Below are 26,320 nucleotides of genomic sequence, written 5' to 3'. Positions count from 1 at the left end.
TACCTTTACATGTATTTTAAGTGTTTTAATGTTTAGAAATATTTTTTTATTTATTAATATACATATATTAGTATATCTATTATATAGTATGAATTCATTTATTTATTATGATTCTTATTTTTATATATATATATATATATATATATATATATATATATTTTTTTTTTTGATAATATATTTTTTGATGATATATTTGATTGTGATACTTATTTAGGCATTTAATATATGCTATAATAAATAATGATTGCGTTCAGTATATAAATATATGCATTACAAATGGGCATTATCTAATAATTAATGTCTTTTTGTTATATTATGAATTAATTTATCAATGTTTTATTTTATATTAGTTTTTTGTTTTATTTATTTTTAGTATGTAATTTTTTGATTTATATATCGTTTTTAAATATAATATACTTATGAATGTTTAATAAGAGATGATTTAGGTAAGTGTTTTTTAACACTGACACTTGCAAATGGTCAGTATTTCTTTAAGGTGGATTTTTGGTGCCAACTTTAGATATTTAAATGTTGGTACTATGAGAGATAACCATTTGTCTGATGAAGGATGTGTTATAACCCGAAAGCACTTACAAGAAGCTTCTGTTCTATTTTTATGGTGAAATATTGTTTGAAGGTATCGTATTGCCGTGGTGGTGTTTGGAAACATTGCTATAAAATATGATATTGATGGTGATATAAAACATCGTATTTACCGTGGTGGTGGTTTGATATTCAGCTATAAAGCATTGCATTTGCCATGGTGGTGTCTGGAAGTTTTGTTACGGGAGTATTTTATTTCTGCTGGACGCTTCTAATCTACTGCTGCCTCTTTGCTTGTTTACCTGTCAGCACTTTTTTTTTTTTAAACTCCTTTATTGAATTATCACTTGTGACATAGGCAAATTTACATTTAAACAAAAGTAATCAAACTGTATTAACAAATTAATATTAACAAATATTATACTTCACATATATTGTGTATATTGTATAACTTAAACAACATTACATAAATTCTTCAATTCCTACCCTTTTTTTAAAACGAGAAACATCTTTATTAAACCATCACTTACGACTCAATCATACATTTATATAAATGAAAATAAACCACACCGACACAATCCTAATTGCAAGCATTTTACATCACAAACCATACTGACACACTTCAGTTGCAAACATTATACATCACTTATCTAACCAATCATTTGCAATCAAACATTACATAGCTCATTTAAGCCCTGCCTTCTTTTAAACCTCATTCCTTCCCCTGTATGTATTGTTCCCACAATTCCCATTTTTCCCTATGTAGTTTGCTCCTACCCGTTTCTAAAGACCTGTCAGCATTCTTGAGGGCTAGGAGTTTCGGTTACAACTTTCTGAAAAGAAGAAGAGTACTTTCCAAGATGAGATGCTGGTGTCAGTGTGAATGGTCCCAGTGAACGTAGCAAAAGTCTGCAGTGTTTGCTCTGTTGGAATAAAGGCTGTAGCCTTGACTTTTATGCAAGTGACCTGGGTTTGTATAGTATACAATCTAGTAATACAACTGAGCTACTAATGGACAGATGATGTTTGTTTGAGAGAGAATGTTTGTGAGCTTACATTGTCTCCACCACACAACGTTCCTGCAAGAGGATAGCTCCGAGAATACAGTTCATTTGGTTGCATCTTCCATGCAAGTGACATGTACAAGACAGCTGTGAGCCATGAAGGCATCACAGAAAACTGGGACTGCATGCATAGTAAAGATGAACTTGAAGATTGGTGTTAAGGGGTTAAGCATGACAAAAATTTATGTGCCGTCTCATACAGACTGCCCTCTCAGTGCACTGCTGTCAACTTACAAGTATTCAACAAAAATATGAATTGCCAAAATATGGTCTCCCCAGCCGGGAAAGACTAGGGTTGAAGCCAGTTTCATGGGGTTATGAAGTGTTGTATCAGTAGGCAGGAGGTAAAATTGGGTCAGTAGGCCACCAGTGTATGCTTTATGGTTGGTGTGGTGTGGGAGGAGGCATGCAACACTGCTGTTTGCATTTGTCGTTACAGTTTCATGAAGTTTTCAGCCTTCTGCAAATGTGCAGCAGCCTTGTAGATCATTTATTAGGCGAGTACCTCTTACAACTGCAGATTCCCATTTTGAAATACTGTTTTGTGTTAGTTGTATGTCTGGCTTAAATTTTATTGGGAATAGCAAAAAAATGGCAGTGTGTAGCCTAAAACATCTCCCTTTTAATTCTGTATCTTTTATGGCTTGTTTCAGTGAGTTACCCAACTACGATGTGATAATACCTGTGCTGTTAAAGAATGGAATTGATGAATTGCCTAAGCACTGCAAACTCACACCAGGTAAGGAATATAGCTTGCCTGTTTAGTTCCATCTGACTGTTAAGCTGTTTTAGTGGACTGCAACTTTTAAACTTGTTAAGCTGGTTCTCTGGTGTGGAGGAGTAACTATGACCCGGATGATCGTGGTTCTAGCCAGATGAGAAGGGATAACGATGAGGAGGCTATACCAGCTCACTGTGTGTGTTGGGGTGACTCGTTGGTGGAGTCCTACTACCAAAGTAACACTTCTGTAGAAGGCTGTGAACTGCAGCTTCTCCAGCCTTGATCAGAAGGAATATGAGCTTGCTAATAAGTTCAAGTGCACTCTCCAAAAAGAATGATTTAAAAAAAAAAAGTTAAATTCATTGAAGCCTCAAGAGGCTTAGTGTTCTGCTTCATTTACTGTCTATTACTGCAGCAGTATATTAGTAGTATATTTTATGCTTCCCACACAGTTTTGCACAAAAAAATTGACAATCATTGTGTTCAGGTGGTCAACACAGCTTTCAAATGAATGTGGGGAAAAAAAAGCAACCCTTAAGTGGCCAGAAACATAGCCCAGTGGAGGAATACCTATAAGTGTCCTCTTCCTGGTCTCATGCCCTTTGACCTAATTTCAGAGGCATACTATAGGATTGCTTTACTCTTTTTCAGTTGGGCCTCTTTAGAAATGGTTGAGATATCCTGGCTAGAGGCCAGCCTGATGTGGCCATGAGAGATGTCTGCCTCATGTAGATTTGGCTGTACCACAGGAGGAGTTCTAACAAGATATGCCAGCTATTTTCATTTGGGAAGCACTATGTCCTGTCCTTGTTGCAGGTTTTAAGTAAGATGTTTATTTGATTGAAAGAATCAAGAGCCTCTAGGTTCTGTGCCACAAAAACAAACCTGCAAGGACCAGAAGGTGTTACTTATAACCGTCCCAATCATTCCCTTTTTGAATTGTAAAATATCGGCTGAGGAATATGTGGCCATTGGCTTAAAATTAGTCCTCATGTTGACAGCTGTCAACTTTTGGAGTGCCCCCAAATGTCATTGAAGGTAGATTTGAGTGTTGACAGCCTGGCATAGTCTAGAGAGATCTCATTGTGCTTTATGTATGACACAGACTGATGAGACCATCTTGTCTGACTTTTCTGGAGGGCTTCTCTTTGGAAAAACCTTGAATCTTATGAGGGACCCTTATGTTTGTCTGAATGGTGCCTAGACCAACAACTGTTTTCTTTGTACTCCTTGCATACGAGGATGCCTTTAAGAATTTATCCCAAAGTCAGACTTTCATTTTCTGACTCCTAAGAAACTGCTTAGGTTTTACAGGGTATAGGATTCTTCTAAGTACATTTACAAAAACTGGATTACTGAACCAGTGGGTGTTAGCTGGCTTCAGGGGTAAGTATTCTTCCTAAAGTGGTGTAATCTAGCTGGCTTCAAGGCCTTGCGCACCCTCCCTGAGAACAAGGAAAGCAAGGTTTTGAAAAGACCATGTATGACCATAAGATCATTACACTGCAGAGCGCACACATACTGGGAGATGTTGTCTGGCAAATGGAAGAAGATATGGCAAGGGAAATCCCTGATTAAAGCCTTACATGACAAGATATCCAACAGTAGGTAGTCCACACCTTTGGAAACCCTTTGCTTGGAGTACCTTCCTGATGACCTGAACACAAGAGGACATTCAGCCTTAATAAAAATTAATATTTCTGGAAAATGGATGCCTTCTCCATCAGATGGAGTGGTCTTTTTCTGTATGCATTCCCTCCAGTACCAAAAAAAGGTAATTATAAAAGCACCCTCATAGATAAGGCAGCTTCGTCTGCTGAAGGGACAGTCATGATGAAAAAGGAAAGTGTTGCCTCAGTGTTAGGATATTTTGCAAAGGGTCCCTTTTACACACCAGTTTGGCTACTGTAAGGCTGACAGCTTAAACAGTTTCACACTAATTCCAGGTAGGCACATGCATTCTGAGGATGAGCTAAAAATCTGAGGAAGGATAGGAAACCAAACACAAGAAAATCCTTCTTCGTTAAATAGAGAGGATTCTCCCTTTGGTACCAGTCCGAGATCCTTGATTGGAACAGTGCAAAACTGGCTAGGTTGTGGAGTTTATCTGTCAGACCATTACAAAACTAGCTTTGCTTATACCTCTGTCAAAGTGCATACTTCTGCCATTTCAGTCCGTCTATCCTTGGATCCACCCTTTATACTCCAGACCATCTATTAATTAGTTTCTGAAGGGGGGTCCAGCATTTTAGACATCCAAGAAATGAGATTGCTTCACCATGGGATCTTAACTGTGTATTAGAAAAATTGAGTCTTGTCCCAATTAGAACCAGCTGCTTGAACTACTCTCTTAATAGCTTTCTTGGAAGATGCGGGTTTTGATCACTATTAACTATGCTAAAAGACTTTCAGAACTCCAGGCCTTAATCTGCAAAGTGCTCTTCTTAGTATTTCAGCAAGACAGGATATCCCTGTGTACTTGCACTACTTCTACTTTTATGACTAAGGTAGTTTTGAGCTGTCCCTTAACCATGCCACATCAAATTCCAGTTTTCTTTCCTAATGCACAGAAGAAAAGGAGAGGGCTTGATGTGCTCAGATGACTAAGATTTTATTTATATAGGGCCAAGGATTTCAGAAAGTCTAATTAGCTATTTTTCTCCTGTACAGAAGGGAAAGAATGAAAACCAGTGAATAAATGGACACTTTCCAAATGGCTTTTGTAACTCAGCTCATGGTAAGGCTGTTGCAGGGCATCTCAAGGCCCACTACACTTGAACAATGGAGCCATAACAGCCTTCCTGAAGGGAGTACCCCCCACAGGTTATACCTGAAGCAGCAACCTGGTTTTCTACTTACACCTTATGTTGCTGGGGCATGAATTATCAGAAAATGGCACAGGCCAGTGCATCTGTTATACCACTGATGTCTTTGCATCTTATTTGGAAGATCTTGTCTGAAGCTGTTGGGGAAGGGAAAGGTCTGGAAATCAGGCTGGCTATTGGGCGACCAACAGTCGGTAATCCCACTGAAACATCTACTTTTATGGCAAGTTCCTAACATAGCTCCACTGCCTTTGTCATTCATAGTACATAGCATTCTCAGCTTCTAGGAAATTAAAGAATTGTAGAGTGTAAAAAAAATCCAGTCACCAACAGCAGCTGGCTTAATTGTAAGACCAGTCCAGAAAAACTTTTCTTTCTGAGCAGAAGAGTCCATTTTTGTCTAATCATGTTTGGAGCCTTGCTTGGGACAGACTTTACTGCTGAATTGAGGGGAGTGTCTTTCTGAGCTTATCAGTGAAGAAAGCATTATACCAAACTTTCTTCATCAAGGACATAACCTTGGAGCTGATTTATATTTCACATAACCATCTTCCCACTGCGGGGTGGCCGTAGTCGTGTAGCGGTTAGCGGTGTCATCTCCCAACAAAAGGTTAGTTCGATTCTCAGCTGGGGGTGCCTTCTGTGCGTAGTCTGCATGTCCTCCCTGCGGTCATGTGGGTTTCCTCCAGATGTCCTTCAAGAATGCAACTGCAGTCATAACATATGGGTTGTCCTGCCTCAGGCAGCCCTCGGTCGGCCGGATTCCAAAGTCTGGGTCCGACGTCGGCTGATGTCGCATTTCTCTCCAACGTCAGAGCGGCTGGAGTACATAAGCATCAGCCGACGCCATTTTCTTCAGTCTTTCTTGCCGCGCGGTGCCCGAAGCAGAAGCGATTCGCAAGTGCCGGTCGGTCAGCTCCTGTATTCCTCGATTCCGAAGTCATCAGAAAAGCTAAGTACCCCGTTGGGGACCTTTTCTTGCCTCAGCCGATGTCAGAAATTACTGAAAAAGTTAACAATTGTCTTTCTTGTGGTAAACAAATACCTCATAAGGATTTCTACTCTTACTGTCTACCTTGCCTTGGCCCAGACCACGACGTCTCGGCCTGTGTAGCCTGTGCTCGCTTCAACAAGCGCACTCTCAGGCGCCGGGCGGAGTTCGCTGAAGATTTGTTTGGCGAAAAATTTGCCTATACAATGCCGTCGGAGCTTCCGACATCGCAAACTTCCAAGAAACGAAAAGACCGGGACCGACATCCTCAGCCCGCGTCTACCACCGACTCCATGCCAAAACCTACCGCGAGTGCTTCGGTTCCTCCTGAGGCGGTTATTCCACCGCTCTGAACCGAAGACACTGCATTACCGACGACTCAGATTCCGGATATCACTCCGCCAGTTATTGATTTTCCTCCGGATACCGAAACCGAGGAAATTCCCGAGACCATTGCTGTAGATAAGGTCACTCCTGCACGTGGAGCTGCCAGGCCTCCTATGGCCATGTCTATTAAGGCCTACACTAGGGCTAAGGCAGCCAGCAAGACCAAGCATCTTTCTGCTAAAGCCTTGCCTCAGCCTACTCCAGAGACACAAATTATGACTATGGCTGCTGACTTAATTTCTATGATTAGAGGTTCACAGGCCCATCCTGAGAGAGGATCCCAGCCTCCTTCTGATAAAAGGCCATGGGTTGAACCCTCTGACCCTATTCCTTCAGATGAAGATTCTGAGGACTCTGTCCACTCTGATGGCCAGGAAGAGCTCTTACAGACCTATGAGGACTCGGATGCAGAGGATTCCATCCCCTCGGCCTCCCTTCCTGAGGATATTTCTTTTGGGGAAGTTCTACATACCATGAGGGAACATTTCAAGTGGCAAGGCCAGGAATATTCTGATTCCAGAAAGCGCCTTCGAACTTTCCTTAAAAAGCCCCAGCACAGGCCCTTAGCTATTCCTCCTGTGCTTGATGTTTTGGATGATTTATATTCTGATTCTAGTGTTACCCCTGACTCCCTTCCTCCGGCTCCAGCCAAGACAGACGGGTATTACAGGGTCCCAGAAACACATTCCCGTTTATTCAGGGCCAATACTGCTGATTTGGAAACTATTTCTCAGGGACCTAAAGGTGTTTCAGCTTCCACCTCTAAAAATCCTTTGCCCTCCAACAGGGAAGCTAGGTCATTAGAGAGATGGGGTAAAAAGGTTTACACCTCCACTACTTTATCTATGAGAGCTTTGAATTGCCTTTTTCATATGTTACAATATCAGGATTTCCTGTTAGAAGATTTACAGAAAACATTGGCCTCTCCTGATCCTTTAGACAGGAAGTCTTTGCAGGAAGCTGTACATAACTCTCAGCAAGTAAGCAATCACTTCCTGCAGTGTGGATATGATGCACTGGAAGCTTCATGTAGGGCAGCTATGACAGGGGCAGTCATTCGTAGGCATGCATGGTTAAAAGATCAACCTCTACCAGATCATGTAAAGGCAAAACTTCTGGATGCACCTTTGGAAAAGAACAAGCTTTTTGGTGCTAATGCTAAGGATGTGTAAAAGTCCATCGAGGAAAAAGCAAAATCAGTTCAGACGGTGAAAGATTTCCTCCAGGTTCAACCCCCCCAGATTCAGTAGGAATTGGCCTTCAAAAAACTGGTCCTTTCCTAATCCTGAAAAATTTCAAAGGGGTAAAAACAGACGTGGCCGAGGAAGAGGACAATACAGAGGTCCTTACAGGGGACGACAGTGGCAGCCAGCAAACCACAGAAGTGACACAGGGGTTTCACCTGCCCCACAGCCACAATCTCAATGACTTTCCTCTACTTCCGCCTACCAGGGAACAAATAGAAGCTCCCTTGGGCGGAAAATTATCTCTGTTTGCAGACAATTGGCACAGACTGACAAAGGACAAATGGATTTTGGACATTATAGACCGAGGTTACAAGTTCCATTTTCATACCTCACCAAGAAAACAAGGCATGCCAAACCTACCACAAAACCAGAGGGCAGAGGCTATCAAGCAAATCTCTCTGCTGACTCGGATGAAAGCAATAGAAAGAGTTCCACAACAAGAACAAGGCCAGGGGTTTTACTCAAGACTGTTCCTTGTTCCAAGAAAAGAATCTCAATGGAGACCAATACTGGATATGTCCGCCTTAAACACCTTTCTCATAGTACCAAAGTTCAAAATGCTGACTCTACAGCAACTCCTTCCCATGCTGGGCAAGGGGTCTTGGCTGATTACTCTGGACCTCAAGGAGGCATACCTGCATGTCCCTATCAGACACAGCTGCAGAAGATACCTCAGATTTCTTGCAGGGCCAGAGCATTATCAATTCTCAGCATTGCCATTTGGCTTATCTACTGCTCCCAGAGTATTCACAAAATGCCTGGCTTCAGTAATTGCTCATTGCAGGCTCCAGGGGATCCAAATTTACCCGTACCTGGACGACTGCCTCATACAAGCGGACGACAAATTGATGTTGACAAAAAACTTGGACTATGTCATACGATTACTTCAAGCTCTGGGATACACAGTCAACTTCCAAAAGTCAAGACTTCAGCCATCCCAGCAAATAATCTTCTTAGGAGCCAAATTAGACACAGCCTCTCAAATGGCTTACCTAACAGAAGACAAGCAAGAGAAGTTAACTCATTATTTCAAAGGTTTGGCAAAACTTACCCATATGACTGCAAGGAGATTCCTACAGGCCCTGGGTTACATGGCATCCTGCATTCTCCTGGTTCCGTTAGCAAGACTACACATGAGAAAGCTTCAATGGTACCTAAAAAGCCTATGGTCTCAACACAGCAACAACTTAGAGACAACCATACCGCTCATTCCATGCCTACAAAAGGAATTCCTATGGTGGGCCTCGGTAAGCCAGGCAAACACAGGTATGTCATTCAAAAAACCACAGATAACACAGACCATGACCACAGACGCCTCAGACCTTGGATGGGGGGGCGCACATGGAAGGCAGGTGTACACAAGGACAATGGTCTCCAAAGGAAACACATCTGCACATAAACCAAAAGGAAATGCTGGCAGTAATGCATGCCATCGAGGCCTTTCAACACCAACTTCAGCAAGGCCATTTACTGATACGGACAGACAACACCACTGTGATGTGGTATATAAACAAGCAAGGGGGCACCCATTCTTACCCCCTTTGCAGACTGACAATGCATCTTTGGGAGAAATCACTGAGCCTAAACATTCAGTTACAATCCCAGTTTGTTCCAGGCAAAGACAATGTGCTGGCGGACAGCCTAAGTAGGAATTTCACAGATCCACACGAGTGGAGGTTACATCCGAAGATCTTCACACAGCTCACTTCGACATGGGGCAGGCCAGAAGTAGACCTATTTGCCTCTCACCTCAACCATCATCTACAAAAATTCTGCTCAAGGACATACCATCCACAAGCTTGGAAAATAGATGCTCTCTCATTCAACTGGAACTTCCTAAAAATCTATGCATTCCCACCTCTGCCACTGATGACCTCAGTATTACTAAAGATCGAAGCAGAGAGACCCAAGGGGATCCTAATAGCTCCGGACTGGCCAAGACAACACTGGTATCCACTACTACGGAGCATATGTCACACCAAGAAGTGGGCCCTTCCCCAATGGCCTCTACTTTTGACTCAACACAACTTCAAAACAGTGCATCCAAACCTTCAGACACTGCAGCTAACAGCCTGGGAGATCCCATGAATAACCTCAACCTATCTCTCTCCAAGGAAGTTCAGCGGATACTAACAGAGGCTCACAGACCATCCACCAGAAAGTAAAAAACACCACCAAATGCTTCCAGCCCAAAAAGCAGCCAAATATGAGACACCAACAAGTTGTATTAGCGCTTTCATTCACATTTAATACAGAGTGAACTTCTTCAGAAACAACTTGCACATCCTTACAACTCTAATAAATACATTTGTCAATCAAGAAATTTACATAATAAATTAATTAATTGAGTTGATTATTTAAAGACATATACTGAATATCCTTAAACCATATCAAAATCAAAATAATTAGAAACCAATAAATAAAAGAACTATACATATGTATATATATTTTTAAATATTAAAACATGTTTATATAAAAAAATATAGTATAATGAACTTAAATTTAATAAAAAATTATAAATATTTTGACTACCTGTTTTCTAAAAAACATTTTAAATTTATCACTTCATTTAGACCAGGGGCATTATCTGCCCCTAGAAAAAATTGCCAGAAGGACTCTTTGCATTCTAGCAAAGATTTTATATTTCCATTAAATACAGTGTTTGGCACATTGTCCATTACAGAAAATGTAAACTTTTTAAACACACTGCAGATGGCTGAATGTCTAGCTAGTGCATTATTAAAATCCTTCTTTTTGATAGCTAACAGATGCTCACGAATTCTGACCTTAAGTTCTCTGGTTGTCATACCCACATAGTAGCTAGGACATGTCTGACACTGGGCAACATAGACTACCATCGAACTTTGGCATGTAAAGAATGCTTTAGACCAGTGTGTGTAGGATAAGTGTGGAAAATGTATTGATGAAGAATTACTAATGTGTCTACACTGTTTACATGTGTGACATGAATAAGTTCCTTTAGTTTTTATAATTCTTTTTTTGTCCAAAGCATGCCTGTCTTTGGCTTCCAAAATGGTTTTTAAGTTAACAACCCTCTTGAAAGTAAAATGAGGCTTTCTACCTATAGCATTTGTCAGTTCATGATTACCTAATATTATTTTCCAATTGTCTAAAATTATGTCTTTGATAATCCACATTTCGTTACATATAGGTAAAATGAAAGCGTTCACAAACTCTTTTTCATTGTTGTATTCTGCATCATCAGAATTGTTGGGTCTAATCAGAACTAATCCTGAGTTTAAAATGGGTCCTATTGTAGTGTTTCGAAGTTGTAAAACTTCTCTTTCAATGGACAGCAGCCATGATTCCCGATATCCCCTATTTATAAAGAAATTTCTCAAAACTATCATTTCATTTTGAAAAACTTCAGTATTGGAGGTTAATCTACTCAACCTAATGTATTGACCTTTTATTACTCCTTTTTTCATATGGTGAGGATGTAAACTGCTTTGATGTAAATATTGGTTCGTGAAAGTTGATTTCCTGTATATTTTGCTTGAAAAAGTCTGTGTATTGAAATCATAAGTTAAAAACAAATCCAAAAAGGAAATGCTGTTACCAAATGCTCCAATAGTAAATTTCAAAAAACAAGTGCTATTATTTAAATAAGAAACAAAATGTTCAAATTCTTTGAATGTTCCGTGCCATAAAAAAAACAAATCGTCAATGTAACGGGTGTAAAAAACAATTCTGTTAAGGAATGCACTGTTGTCTACAAACCTAGTCTCCCACTGAGACATCACTAGGTTTGCGTATGCTGGAGCTACACGTGCACCCATTGCTACACCAGCAGTTTGTTGATAAAAAATGTTATTGAATGTGAAAAAATTGTTGTCTAAAATTAATTCCATAAGCATGCAGATGGTGTTGATTTTTGTCCCATCAAAATCAGTATTTTTAACAAGATATTCTCTTAAATATTCAATACCAGTAATGTTATCTATACACGTATACAATGACTGTACATCTAGAGTGGCCATGACCAATTTGGAAACTGGCAACTTTAGTTCCTTTAGCTTTTCTAATAGATGCCATGAATCCTTCAAATAATACTTAGAAGCTTGTACAACTGGATTTAGAATATAATCCAGCCAAATTGAGATGTTCTCAGTTTTGTATTTGGCTGCTGATATTATAGGCCTTAAAGGGGGGTTTATGTTTTTTAGAAAACAGGTAGTCAAAATATTTATAATTTTTTATTAAATTTAAGTTCATTATACTATATTTTTTTATATAAACATGTTTTAATATTTAAAAATATATATACATATGTATAGTTCTTTTATTTATTGGTTTCTAATTATTTTGATTTTGATATGGTTTAAGGATATTCAGTATATGTCTTTAAACAATCAACTCAATTAATTAATTTATTATGTAAATTTCTTGATTGACAAATGTATTTATTAGAGTTGTAAGGATGTGCAAGTTGTTTCTGAAGAAGTTCACTCTGTATTAAATGTGAATGAAAGCGCTAATACAACTTGTTGGTGTCTCATATTTGGCTGCTTTTTGGGCTGGAAGCGTTTGGTGGTGTTTTTTACTTTGTTTGGTTCTACAAGTACTTTTGCGTTTTTGTTTCCTTCGTTTCCTGGTCCAATTCAAGCCTTGAGTATGTCACAAGACACCTTATTGGAGTTATCCACTCATCCGGTGCCTGAAGGCTTCATCCAGTTTCAGGAGCAACTTTCGGATGTCATTGTTTCTGCAATTAAAAGGGGATTTGACAGTACTGCTAAAGTAAGCATTCCGCTTACTATCGATCGCAACCAATGCGGCAACCGGAACACTTTGGCCAGCACACAGGATGACGGAAGTGGAGGCGAACCGAATGTAGTCCCTTTCGTAGATCCAGATAGTGTGGTGGATTATTTATCTAGAGAAACGGAGAATCCGTTTTTGAATGTCAAAGCAATTGAGGACAAAGAAGCAGTAAGTACTGTTACTGACACTGAATTTAATAATCAGAAGAATTGTAGGGCTTGCATCTACGAGCTTGAAAAACTTGTGTTACGTCATGTTACTTTAGACATTGAAATCTCTTATCTATCGGAATGTGTAAAAAGGAAATGTGTCCCTCAAGGACTTCGGTTTAACAATTTTCCGAATTCAGTTACTTATGACGACACTCTCTTCATTGAACTTTCGGATTTATTTAATGACTTTGGTGTGGAAATGTTGACTATTTTGATTAAGCATTATAAAATTCAAATTGAAACAGTAAAGAACAAGCTTTCTGAACTAGACGAAAAAGTTAAGAATTTTTCTTGTTTTTCTTTGCTCTCTGGTTTGTACGCCGGCATCACGGCAAGAGCAGATAGACACAAAGCAACCATTGTTAGCAGAAAACAAAAGAAATTAACACGAGATGTTACTGCATATACTAACCAAACAGCATATGTTTTAGATGCTAAGTCTTTTAACAACAATAAGGAGCCTTTCAATACTAATAAGAACAAAACATTTGGTGAAAAAAATGTCAAAAGAAATGTACATAGGAATGATACTAATATCAATAATGGCTGTGTACAAGTGGATGTTACTGATTCTTTAGCAGTCGAAGCTGACACTGATGTTAACATCACAGACATTTTGGAAGTGATAGATCAGGACACTAGTGCAGCCTCTGCTAATGATAATAATAGTAACAACAATAGGAACACTGATAACAACAAAAGTGAGGGCACTTCCCATGGTGGACCTTTTTTAGTGCACAAGCAGGGAAACAAAAGGGGTCCCACTTGGTCCAAGGTTGCACAGAACAGACCAAAGGGGAGGTTGAGAAACAAAAAGAGATGGTAAACTGTAATTCTGGTGATGAGTTTGAAATACAAATACATAATCTGTCTAACTTTCTTTTTTCTGAAGATACATACAAATTATTGAAGAAAGGGTTTTCCTATATTCCTTCTAACAACATAAACAAGGCTAGAACAATCATAGATTTTAGACTCACACTTAGGAAGCTCAATTTGAGATACATTTTGAAGGATTTAGATTGTACTGATGTACACCAAGGCCTTAAAAAGGCCAGTACATACAATCCTCCACTTATTAACCCCTTGCAAGTATTTCAAAATTTAAGTGAGGAAGCTATAAGGAAAATAAATCCTGTTCATTACCATCACAATCTAAGTGAGTTTGAATCCTTGGCCTTAGAAGAGCTTAGAACCAACAAAGATGTTAGAGTTATGAAGGCAGACAAAGGGGGTAAAATTGTCATCATGGACAATACCCACTATATCAGTTCTATGGAGAACCTGCTGAAAGATGGCAACACATACCAGGTAGTTGACAGTATACACATTCGGAACAGTTTTTCCAAATTAGATATAAGTCTATTTGATATTTTTAGTCAGGGAGAAATTGACTACAACACCTACAATTTTTTACAAATAGAGTTTCCAAAAATGGGAAACATGTTTGGCATACCAAAACTTCAAAAAGACTTACTAAACCCCCCTTTTAGGCCTATAATATCAGCAGCCAAATACAAAACTGAGAACATCTCAATTTGGCTGGATTATATTCTAAATCCAGTTGTACAAGCTTCTAAGTATTATTTGAAGGATTCATGGCATCTATTAGAAAAGCTAAAGGAACTAAAGTTTCCAGTTTCCAAATTGGTCATGGCCACTCTAGATGTACAGTCATTGTATACGTGTATAGATAACATTACTGGTGTTGAATATTTAAGAGAATATCTTGTTAAAAATACTGATTTTGATGGGACAAAAATCAACACCATCTGCATGCTTATGGAATTAATTTTAGACAACAATTTTTTCACATTCAATAACATTTTTTATCAACAAACTGCTGGTGTAGCAATGGGTGCACGTGTAGCTCCAGCATACGCAAACCTAGTGATGTCTCAGTGGGAGACTAGGTTTGTAGACAACAGTGCATTCCTTAACAGAATTGTTTTTTACACCCGTTACATTGACGATTTGTTTTTTTTATGGCACGGAACATTCAAAGAATTTGAACATTTTGTTTCTTATTTAAATAATAGTACTTGTTTTTTGAAATTTACTATTGGAGCATTTGGTAACAGCATTTCCTTTTTGGATTTGTTTTTAACTTATGATTTCAATACACAGACTTTTTCAAGCAAAATATACAGGAAATCAACTTTCACGAACCAATATTTACATCAAAGCAGTTTACATCCTCACCATATGAAAAAAGGAGTAATAAAAGGTCAATACATTAGGTTGAGTAGATTAACCTCCAATACTGAAGTTTTTCAAAATGAAATGATAGTTTTGAGAAATTTCTTTATAAATAGGGGATATCAGGAATCATGGCTGCTGTCCATTGAAAGAGAAGTTTTACAACTTCGAAACACTACAATAGGACCCATTTTAAACTCAGGATTAGTTCTGATTAGACCCAACAATTCTGATGATGCAGAATACAACAATGAAAAAGAGTTTGTGAACGCTTTCATTTTACCTATATGTAACGAAATGTGGATTATCAAAGACATAATTTTAGACAATTGGAAAATAATATTAGGTAATCATGAACTGACAAATGCTATAGGTAGAAAGCCTCATTTTACTTTCAAGAGGGTTGTTAACTTAAAAACCATTTTGGAAGCCAAAGACAGGCATGCTTTGGACAAAAAAAGAATTATAAAAACTAAAGGAACTTATTCATGTCACACATGTAAACCATGTAGACACATTAGTAATTCTTCAGCAATACATTTTCCACACTTATCCTACACACACTGGTCTAAAGCATTCTTTACATGCCAAAGTTCGATGGTAGTCTATGTTGCCCAGTGTCAGACATGTCCTAGCTACTATGTGGGTATGACAACCAGAGAACTTAAGGTCAGAATTCGTGAGCATCTGTTAGCTATCAAAAAGAAGGATTTTAATAATGCACTAGCTAGACATTCAGCCATCTGCAGTGTGTTTAAAAAGTTTACATTTTCTGTAATGGACAATGTGCCAAACACTGTATTTAATGGAAATATAAAATCTTTGCTAGAATGCAAAGAGTCCTTCTGGCAATTTTTTCTAGGGGCAGATAATGCCCCTGGTCTAAATGAAGTGATAAATTTAAAATGTTTTTTAGAAAACAGGTAGTCAAAATATTTAGAATTTTTTATTAAATTTAAGTTTATCATACTATATTTTTTTTATACAAACATGTTTTAATATTTAAATATATATACACATGTATAGTTCTTTTATTTACTGGTTTCTAATTATTTTGATTTTGATATGGTTTAAGGATATTCAGTATATGTCTTTAAATAATCAACTCAATTAATTTATTATGTAAATTTCTTGATTGACAAATGTATTTATTAGAGTTGTAAGGATGTGCAAGTTGTTTCTGAAGAAGTTCACTCTGTATTAAATGTGAATGAAAGCGCTAATACAACTTGTTGGTGTCTCATATTTGGCTGCTTTTTGGGCTGGAAGCGTTTGGTGGTGTTTTTTACTTTGTTTGGTTCTACAAGTACATCCACCAGAAAGGTTTACTTAGCAAAATGGAAGAGATTCAGCATTTGGAATACCAGCAAGGGACATGATGCATCATTATTGAACATCCCACTCATCCTGGAATATTTGGCAGATATGCTAAAGAGTCTCTCACATTCTTCCATAAAGATACATGCATCAGCTATTTCAGCTAGATATAACACTGATCCGCCTGTCTTTTCACATCCTTTGCTAAGGCAATTCCTCAGGGGAATCAAGAACATTAAGCCACCAAGAAAGGCTCCAGTGCCAGCCTGGGACCTCAATTTTGTCCTAGAAAAACTGACTCTACCTCCATTTGAGCCAGCAGCTTCAGTTGACTTGCAATTTATCTCATGGAAGACAGCTTTCCTGTTGGCAATTACCTCAGCAAGAAGGGTTTCGGAACTACAGGCCCTAATGGCAATACCACCGTTCATAATTTTCCACAGAGACAGGGTTTCATTAAGGACCAACCCTACTTTTATGCCAAAGGTGGTATCTAGAGTTTCTTTAAATCAAGCTATTCATCTGCCTGCTTTCTTCCCCAATCCTGAGAATAAGGGGAAAGACTGTTACATACCTTGGACATTCACAGACAACTTCGATACTACCTGGACAGACCCAAGACCAGTAGAAAGTCTGACCAACTTTTTGTAGCTTACGCCCCTGCATTTCAAGGAAAAGCAATTTCAAAACAGACTATTTCAAAATGGATTGGACATTGCATCAGATTCTGTTATTTCTTTCATGGAAAGACTGTTCCAGCCAATGTCAGACCACATTCCACCAGAGCTACAGCCACCTCTACAGCATTCTTAAGAGGGGTGCCTACTAAGGACATTCTAGAAGCTGCTACATGGAGCTCCGTGCATACATTCTCCAAACACTACAATCTCCCTCTGTACTCCAGATCCAGAGCAGGCTTTGCTTCGGCAGTCCTGCAGGGTTGGATTGCCACACCATCTTTTTCCTAGAGCATTCCTTCTCCCCCAGCTAAGCTATGGTATTCTACCCATATGTTATGACTGCAGTTGCATTCTTGAAGGACATAGTACAGTTTTGTACCTACCATAAATGTAGATATCCGATAGATATGCAACTGCAGTTGGATTTTCCCTCCCTCCATACCCCTCTATGCCTAGGGTCCACTCCTATCCCTGTTTATCTTAGCTGGGGATATCTGTTATGGTGTATCTGTTTATTGCTCATTTATTTGTCTGGAATCCTGTTTTTGTCTTCCAAATTGATTTCAGCCTTCCTTGGAGGGCACCTGGCATCTGGGGCAAGAAACACTGAAGAAAATGGCGTCGGCTGATGCTTATGTACTCCAGCCGCTCTGACGTCGGAGAGAAATGCGACATCAGCCGACGTCGGACCCAGACTTTGGAATCCGGCCGACCGAGGGCTGCCTGAGGCAGGACAACCCATATGTTATGACTGCAGTTGCATATCTATCGGACATCTACATTTATGGTAGGTACAAAACTGTACTTTTCCTCCCACATTCCAAAGACATGCATTAGGTGGATTGGACACTCTAAACTGGCCGTAGGTGAGACTATGTGTGCGAGTGAGTGGTGTGAATGAACTACTATAGCAGGGCTAGCCATCCAGTGGTGTAAACCTTGGCTCAAGTTGATTGTCACTGTGGAAGTGACACTCCGACCCCATGTGCAAAATGGGAAAAGGGATTGAGGATGCATGGATGGATAACCAGCTTCCCTTTATGTAAAGAACACTAGGCACCTTTGGAGGAAAGCTGCATCAGTCTCACTAGAATGGATATTTGGGAAGTGTTAAAGTCGGTTAATATTGGGTTTTACTTGGCAGGTTTGTTTGTCTTTCAAAGGATCTGGGAATGTCAGGCCTGTGCTACATTTAAAGGATTGTAATCTATTTGCAGTTCAAAAAAATCAGTGTAGTCAGTGGTTCAGTGTAGCAAGGAGGGTAATCCATGTGGTCTGGATATGAAGGATGTATGCTCTAATGTCATGATTCTTAAGCATATTGGAAATGCCTCAGATTCAGGGCAGGAATGGAGTGTTTTGGTTTTCACTTTTTGGATTGTCCTCTTTGCTTCCTGTATTTTTAAGTGCTAAAGCACCACTAAATTTGCTGCTTGAAGAAAGGTGAATGCATGTGTTCCCTTGACTCAGTGATTGGGTTATTGCAACCTCTTCTTTGGAAGTTACATTACAGGGTCTGTTTTAGACTGCACCTGTTTTGTCGGTTAGGGATTACACATGCTACATTTTCAGACCCAGCTTTGTCATACAGCTGCATTTGTTAAGTGTTGTCATGGATAAGGAGGACTGCTTTTGTCAGCTGGCATGATATTCAGTGTGGTCATTTTATTTTCTTGTAGTAGTGAAAATCTGACTCCTCTGTTCTACTCCAGTCCAAACTTTTTTTATTTTATTTATTTATTTATTTGAAACTTTGATCTTTTTCATTATTCTAAGCTACATGAAATAGTTGGTGCACCACTAGTCAATCCTGCATTCAAACACTCCAGATAAGCAGGGTCTTTCCCAACAAGAAGAATTTGGATTCTATCATTTATGCTAGTGTTTGTTTGCCTTTTGGCTACAGCACTTTTGCTTCAGTTGAAGTTCAGCCGAGGCAGGCCATTTTGCAAGTGAGTAAAATATTGCTATGAGTTGTGGCCAGTAAGCAATTAAAAAAAAATCTTTGTTTTTATGAACCTTTAATGAGCTTATGTACGTGCCAATAAAGAGGCATGTGCTTCAATTAGAAAGCTATAGCAAAACCTGCATTTTTTGCTTGCTAGCAGTCCTCACTTAAAAGTATGTGGTGTGATTCAGCAATTCTGAACCAATAAAGGTAATATTCTGTTTTTTATAAGTATGTGTGTTTGTCGAAGGCAGTATTATTTTTTAAATTAAGAGCAAAATGTTGTATATTTCCTTGGCATCATTTTAAAATGAAGTATGTTGCTTCACCATGAAGTGCTTTTAGTTTATACTGTTTTCCTAAGTGTCCACAGTTTAAGACTGGAAATTCTTTCTCTCTCACTTCATTTGTTTCATATTGCACAATTAATTTCTCCCATCTACTAACCATTAATCCTTATAATGTTATGCCAGATGTCAAATCCTTGATTTCAGACAGACTGATGCATGATGGGATGTCTTCTCATGAGTGTGAAAGTACATGCTTGGGGAACTTGGGCTGATACTAGTGTCAAGCTCTCCTCAAATTACTGTCTGAATGGTCTGTTTGGCGGGCTTTATCCTCAAATGTCAGTACACCATTGTCTGACTTGTGGTGTATGCCCATCGGTTGCTGAACCCTGCTTATGTTAGCTAACTATCTCTTCTTCTTCTTCTTTCGGCTTTTTCCCGGTTAGGGGTCGCCACAGTGGATCACCTTGTCCGCACATTGAATGGCAGTGGAGTTTTACGGTGTCGAGTTGCCAGCCCGGCGCCCAACCTTCCACAGAAGGCACACTCACACGCACACCTAGGGCCAATTTAGAGTGTCCAATACACCTGCAGCATGTCTTTGGGATGTGGGAGGAAACCGGAGCACCCGGAGGAAACCCACGCGACCACAGGGAGGACATGCAGACTCCGCACAGAAGGCACCCCAGCCGAGGATCAAACCGGAGAACCTCTTGCTGTGAGGCAGCAATGCTAACCACTGCACCACCGTGGCCGCCCCTTATGTTAGCTAACTATAGTGGTTCAAATTTTGAAGTTACTAGGCAAAGAATTTTCCTCCTCCTCCCTCTTCCTATGCATCTTGGGAAGAGGACTTGGAATATCCAGGTGCCCTTATTTCTGATATGGATAGGACAAGACCTTCCTGCACAGCATTTCAAGGATGACCTCTTCTTCTGAGAATTGCTTAGTCTCATTAAATTCTCTATGACTAGACCTTTGTCCACTTTCTCTCCCCCATAGATATGTTTGATCTGAGTGTCTAGGGAAAATGATGGCGATCCTTGGGTCATCCTAACCATGGGGCTTGAACAGATTCTGCTCAGTGTGCTTTTTTGAAAGGTAGATGTCTTGTACAGACCATCAGTTGAGCGGAATTTGATTCTTCCTTGGCATTACAGAGCTTGCTTTTATATGATCCCTTTGGACCAGCATAGGTCTATAAGACTACTGCAGCTATCCACCTTTCCTAGCTGCTAATAAAGTTTAAAGTGCTGGACATCTTGGGTAAGAGAGGGGTTTTAGTTGCCATGTTAAAGCTTGCATTCTTTCAATAGCTTGTCTCACAGGTTCAGATTTCAGGCCTCTTTAAGTGGATCAGGCACTGGAAAAGCCTTTCTAGCCCTTTCTAATTTTTCTGGTCAAGGAAAAGGTAGTTTTGACCCTTGCTACCATTTTTACTTTTGTTTTCTTATGACCTAGTGTAACTGCATTTTTTTCTGGTGCTGTAATTAGGGCAGCAGGCGTTGGTAGGTATTTGCATAGAACTGCATAGTACTGTCTGTCCCCTGTAAGGATAAACATAGGTGTCCATCCTAATGCTCCTTTGGCTTGTACCTTGCCAAGCATCTAAACCACCTCAACAGACCTTAATGTTTTGTTGCCAAAAAGCTCTCCGGTCCCAGTACTGTTGGATACTGTATTAGAATATAAGCCTTGTTCCTCCACTCAGTGCCATAAAGACTCCTGATGGATGATCTCTACTTAAGCTTTTGTGTTATGAACAGCACACTACCCTTTGAATGCCTTCACCTAATAAAACTAGCTAAAGCAAACACCCACTCTAAAGATCTAAACCTATACTGACACATCAACAATACCTGCTTGATTGATGGGTATCTAAAGCAACATTTCCTCATTTCTGGAAAAGATTGCCATTGTGTGTCATATTTATGTGTTTAGCATTGTTTATTTAGCATTTGTTTACTGGGAAAGCCTGACTGGGATGACAGGCACCCCCTTTTCAGTGGAGGCCTAGGGAGAAAAGCTCCACGATCAAATCCCAAATTACAAAGATTTCAGTACCAATTAAGTACAATTACAGAATACTGCTTACGTTATTACAAGCAAGACACTGTGTACAAAGTACTAGTGTTAACAATATTTTGGATTTAAATATGTAAAGGAATAGCTGTTTATCTATTCATATAAATTTGTAGGACAAGCAATGGTAGCAGGAGGATAACAGAGCATGAGATTACAGGTAGAGGTCATGAAAGGAAATGGCCTTTGAGTGGTAGTTAAGATAGATTATATTAAATGTCACAAAATGTTTAGATAGTCTATACTATTGAGGCATCAGAGTGTAGTAGAAGATTAGGTTGGGTGTTTTGAGTAAAATAAACCATAATAGTAGACTAGATAGAAGCAAAATTTGGAGTATTAGAGCTAATCTATGTAGATTACTTTTCTAGACACCTTTAAATCCAGTTTGGATGACTGAATGGGTAATCATAAATTTTCACCAAGGATATTTGGGGAAAGTCTACTTAATAGGAGACATTGCTAGTCTTCCACTAGTTCTGGGACTTGTCTCTGAGTTTCTTGATGGTCTCCTTGGCAGTAAGCTTAAGAATCTGTGAACAAAAACAAGGAAGAGGAAAAAATGAATGAAGTGGTCTAAAATAATTTTGTAGTAAACAGAAGATGATATCAGAAAACATGATTACAATGTTAAATTAACATTTATATGTGCACAGTGCTTAAGTAGAGGCTAACCCATCACTGCATATTGCAAAAAAGTTAGTGCCTGTTTAACTTGTCTCTATGGTGCACAGAGAAGTAGCCCTAACTGTGACCCAGGCAACTGGGATTCATTCATCTGCCCCTGCCTGAAGAACCAGGTAGGGCTGAGAGAAATTGATGGGGTGTGGCCCACTCACTTCCCCCAGTGGATGGGGAAGGATGTATATCCTCAGGGACACACTGCACAATGTGATTTCTCTGGTGGAGACTGGGGAAACCACTGCTCATGCTTGGGGGTGGGTGGGTGGACAAGTGCAGCATTGCCTGAGAGGAAACAGCCTATGTGGAAGTGAGAAGATTCTTTTTACTGTAGCTCATTGCACGTCCCTTCCCTGATACTGCCAGCTGCATGCAAAGGATATGACAACATATGGGTAAAAAACTGAGCTGCCCCTAATGGTTGCTTAAATATAGGCCCCTCTCAGCTGGCTCTTGCTTTGGTGTTGAACAAATGGAACTATATTCTGAGAGAGTGTCTTAAGGTCAGCAGGCAGCAGTGGTACAAAGCATAAAAACATCATTGCATCTTTACTGTATGCATAAATAATAGAATACTATATAGGTTCATAGGTAAGTAGTGCCCTTGCAGGCCATTTCAGCTTAGACAGTTTCCCTTTTTGGTGCTTGAATTAACCTGTCGTGTTTGGTGTTAAATTTGCCTTGCCCATCCCATGTTCAATAATTATATGCTACTCCTAGTGAGAATAGTGGGATTATACCATAAATAATTTGATGGGACCCATGTGTGGGATAAATCATTTAGGAGCTGCCTTCATCGATTAGTAGTACAAGGGCAGTTGTGGGGTAAATTTTCTATTGCCCATCCATTGATCTAAGTTGTGATTGAATATGGACAGGGATGAGCTTTTTTTTTACATGGATGGGGAGTCTTTTGTTGAGCACTGGTATCCTCTGCAAGATATACCTGTCTTGCAAACCATTCTGTTAATGTTGCAGAAGAGTTTCAGATACTTGGACTGAGTATTTCTGATGCTTTTGACTTGCTGATATGGTGTGTAGGTCCATCAGTATTTGGTCAGAGTATGCCTTGTATGCCAGATGCAGCTCACCTCTCAGCAGTCTATATGATACTGAGTGTAGTGACAGTACTTTGAGATGAACCATGTAGAACATATTGTTTGGGCCTTGTATCCTTTTAGTAAGGTATATGTTTGGAAGTCCCAATATTTGCAAGTCTGAGAGAGCTTTCATTTATATTATAATTTCATTTATATTATAATTTTTGTCCGACTTTTTTTTTTAATTTACTTTACTTTTGAAATTGCTAAAGTTAACTTTTACTTCTTGCAGTCTAAGTAGATGTGACAAGAGAGAAACCTGAAAGGGGAGGAAGCCAGTGTTGTGTGCCCAGCTCAGACAGAACATGTAATACTAAGTGAGGGGAAATTACATCTTCTAGGAAGCTGGGAAAATTTTTACAAGAAAACTGTCTCTGAAATGAGTGATAAGTTTACAGTAAAATTCCTTGAAGATCCCATGTTTTCTTTTGTTTATTACTTTTATCTGTTTGTTGTACCTGCCTACCAACTAGCCACTGCCAGGACTCTGCCCATTTGTTCCCTGTCACTGGAGAATATGGTTGGGGGTGCAGTCATCATTCAGACAGCATGTAGGTTACCGTTTTTTCCATTGTCTGGTTGCATCCTCTTCTCTGGAAGCTAATGTGAAGGCTTTCAGATTTTTGGGCCTGCATGGCTTGTTTCCACACGGACACACACATCATGAAGGCTGCCATGAAGAACAGCTGCACATTTCCTGCATGCAAGCAGCATGCCAATTGCAACTGTCTTCTGTAGGTGTTGACATTTCACTGGGCTGGACTGCCTCCATCACTCAAGTTGGCAACTCTGTATTATTGGCTTACTCCAACCCTTCCTCATCTTTTCCAGTGGCCTTGTTATTATAGTCAATCCAGTCTTGTCTGGGCTAAAAGATTTGGGATATAAAGCCAAGCTTATGACTTGTAAAGTTAAGTGATAATATGCGCTCCAAGTGCTCCTTGATTGGAAGACGTTTGGCTCTTTGAAGGGTGTCACAATAGTGGTCATAGTTGGAGGATAAAAGGCTGAAAGTATAGATCTTGTCAGAGGATGTGAGAGTAATGTTGATTTTTGGGGGAGGAATAAGAAAAGGGAGAATCCATATTCAGGCTGAGGCTGCAGAATACTTTTACCATGTGCAGCCCTGGCTTCTGGTGCGAGCTATCTGGAGAGTTTGTTAAAAATGGGTAGGTTTTGACTAATTGTGGATTTAAGTTGCCCAAGGTAAAATCTATAGACAGAAATAAATCCAAGTGGATCTGAAGGGTTTCTATGATTAGGCAAGTTTAATACACTTATCATGCATGGAAAGAAAAGTGCTGCGAGAAAAGATTTGCTTACATCTTGCAGTGATATTGAAAAAATCATTTTGTTTTGTTTCATTTCAGCTGTAAATTAAGTCATGTAAAGATTTTTTGTTTCGTGAATTAATGAGAACCAGAGAAGTGGGTCATTGGTGTTGCAAATAAGGCTGGTAGATGAGATATTCATAGTAAGAGAGTTAATAAAGGTATTACAATTTGGGGAGGCCAAGGACTGAACCCTGAGGGATACCCGAGCTTCTGCTGGCTGGTGAAGACTGACATTTAATTTTACTTTACAAATCTGTCTGAGAGGTAGTATTTGAATGAGGATGCGAGTCATACACTGTAGTGGCCAAGGAATCTATGAGGTGTAAGTTTTGGCAAGGTCAAAAAATGGCACCATTGACCATTGCAGTTAAAATGGACTTGAACAAAAGAGATGGCTTGTGTGCTTTGATATAGAGGAAAGCAATGTTGAAGACCTTGGTGAAACGAGCAAAAAGGTAATCTTTGGTCAAGCACTTATCCATTGCATTTTATTTTATTGTATTTATTTTTTTGCATTTATTTTCTGGTGTAGAGCACTGATTTCCATGGACCTTTTCTAGACTCAGCTGGGAGCAGCATCTAGTTAAGTGACTTGCCCAGAGTCGCACACTTTGGCAGTGGAAGCTGAGGGAATCAAACCATGCACTTGTTGAGCACAGGAAACAACTCATTGACCACTTCTTAATTCTCTAAGCCAGCTGCCATACCTACAGTTTAATGATCTTACAGTTAAAATGGAGTCTGGGAGAAGAGATGCTTGTGTTCTTTGGCCCAGGGGAGATTCATGTTTAAAGCCTTTGTGAGGTCAACAAAAAAGTCATTATTGACCAAGCCCTTATCCATTGCAGTTAAATTGAGTTGTATGGAAAAGAGAGGTGTATGTGTTTTGACCACAGAAAATCCATGCTGGTATCTGGAGAGTATGCAATGTTTGCTGAAGTAGTCTATTGCCTGTTGTAAGGCAAGTTTTCCAGTTACTTGGAAAGATAAGGAAGAAGGATAGGCTTACAGTCATCAGTAGATTGTGAAAAGGTTGGTGTAGAAAGATGAAAGATTAGAACAGATGTCCATATGAAAGGAAAGATGCCATGACATGCAAAGGCTGGGGGTCTATATTAGTTCACCAAAATCATATTGCAGCGAACATCTAATCATCGACCCTAATTCAGCAAAAATCATTTCAGTGATTCGCTGACTTTGCCAAGGGCAAGGAAATACTTGCCCTACAGCACAACTGACTAACAGCTAAGCAAATCGAACCCACCACCCCAGGTGGACACCATTCAGGTTCTATATTAGTTCACCGAAATCGCATTGCAGCGAACACCTAATCATCGACCCACATACAGCAAAATTTGTTTCAGCAATTCGCTGAATTTACTGAGGGCAAGGAAATACTTGCCCTACAGCACAGCTTTGCCCTTTTCTCCACTGCAGTGCGATCTTGGAGTTGGTATATATAGTTGGGGGAGGGGGGGTGAAGCCCTCCACTCGGCTGGGTTCGATTTGCTTAGCTATCGGTCTGTTGTGCTGTAGGGTAATTATTTTCTTGCCCTCGGTAAAGTCCATGAGTCACTGAAACAATTTTCACTGAATTATGGTCAATGATTAGGTGTTCACTGCAATGCGATTTTGACAAACTAATATAGACCCAGGGCTGGCTAAATACGTGGCAATAATGTATTGCTTTATTGTACTTTTTAAGAAATCAAGGTTGCAAGTGAACCAACCTATTAAAGTGAGAGAGTAGCCATTTGTTATCTATTACCTCAAATGAAATTTGAAAGAAAACTGGTTGTGAGAGGGAGATGGGAAGGAGTGGCAAGAAGGATGTTAGAGCATTCCCTCAAGATGTTTTCAGGATTTAAAGTATTATAAGATGCTGAAAAAGTTTTCAAAGGATTGGTATTGACT

The 26,320-nt window shown here is 39.4% G+C and overlaps 1 protein-coding gene across 1 annotated transcript in view; it reads left to right on the top strand.

The window, feature by feature from the left end:
- LIG1 (DNA ligase 1) overlaps window positions 1–26,320 on the top strand; it is a gene marked incomplete in the record, with an annotated part of 1,422,011 nt that overhangs the window by 748,227 nt on the left and 647,464 nt on the right. The window contains 1 exon segment of the mRNA XM_044078332.1: window positions 2,261–2,346. Within this exon segment, the coding sequence (XP_043934267.1) occupies window positions 2,261–2,346 (86 nt within the window).

The sequence above is a fragment of the Protopterus annectens genome, chromosome 1.part1, assembly GCF_019279795.1.
Source record: "Protopterus annectens isolate FY-2018-M chromosome 1.part1, PAN1.0, whole genome shotgun sequence".
Taxonomy (NCBI): Eukaryota; Metazoa; Chordata; order Ceratodontiformes; family Protopteridae; genus Protopterus; species Protopterus annectens.
Note: the sequence above shows the minus strand (reverse complement) of the source record. Positions and strands in the feature narration are given on the sequence as shown.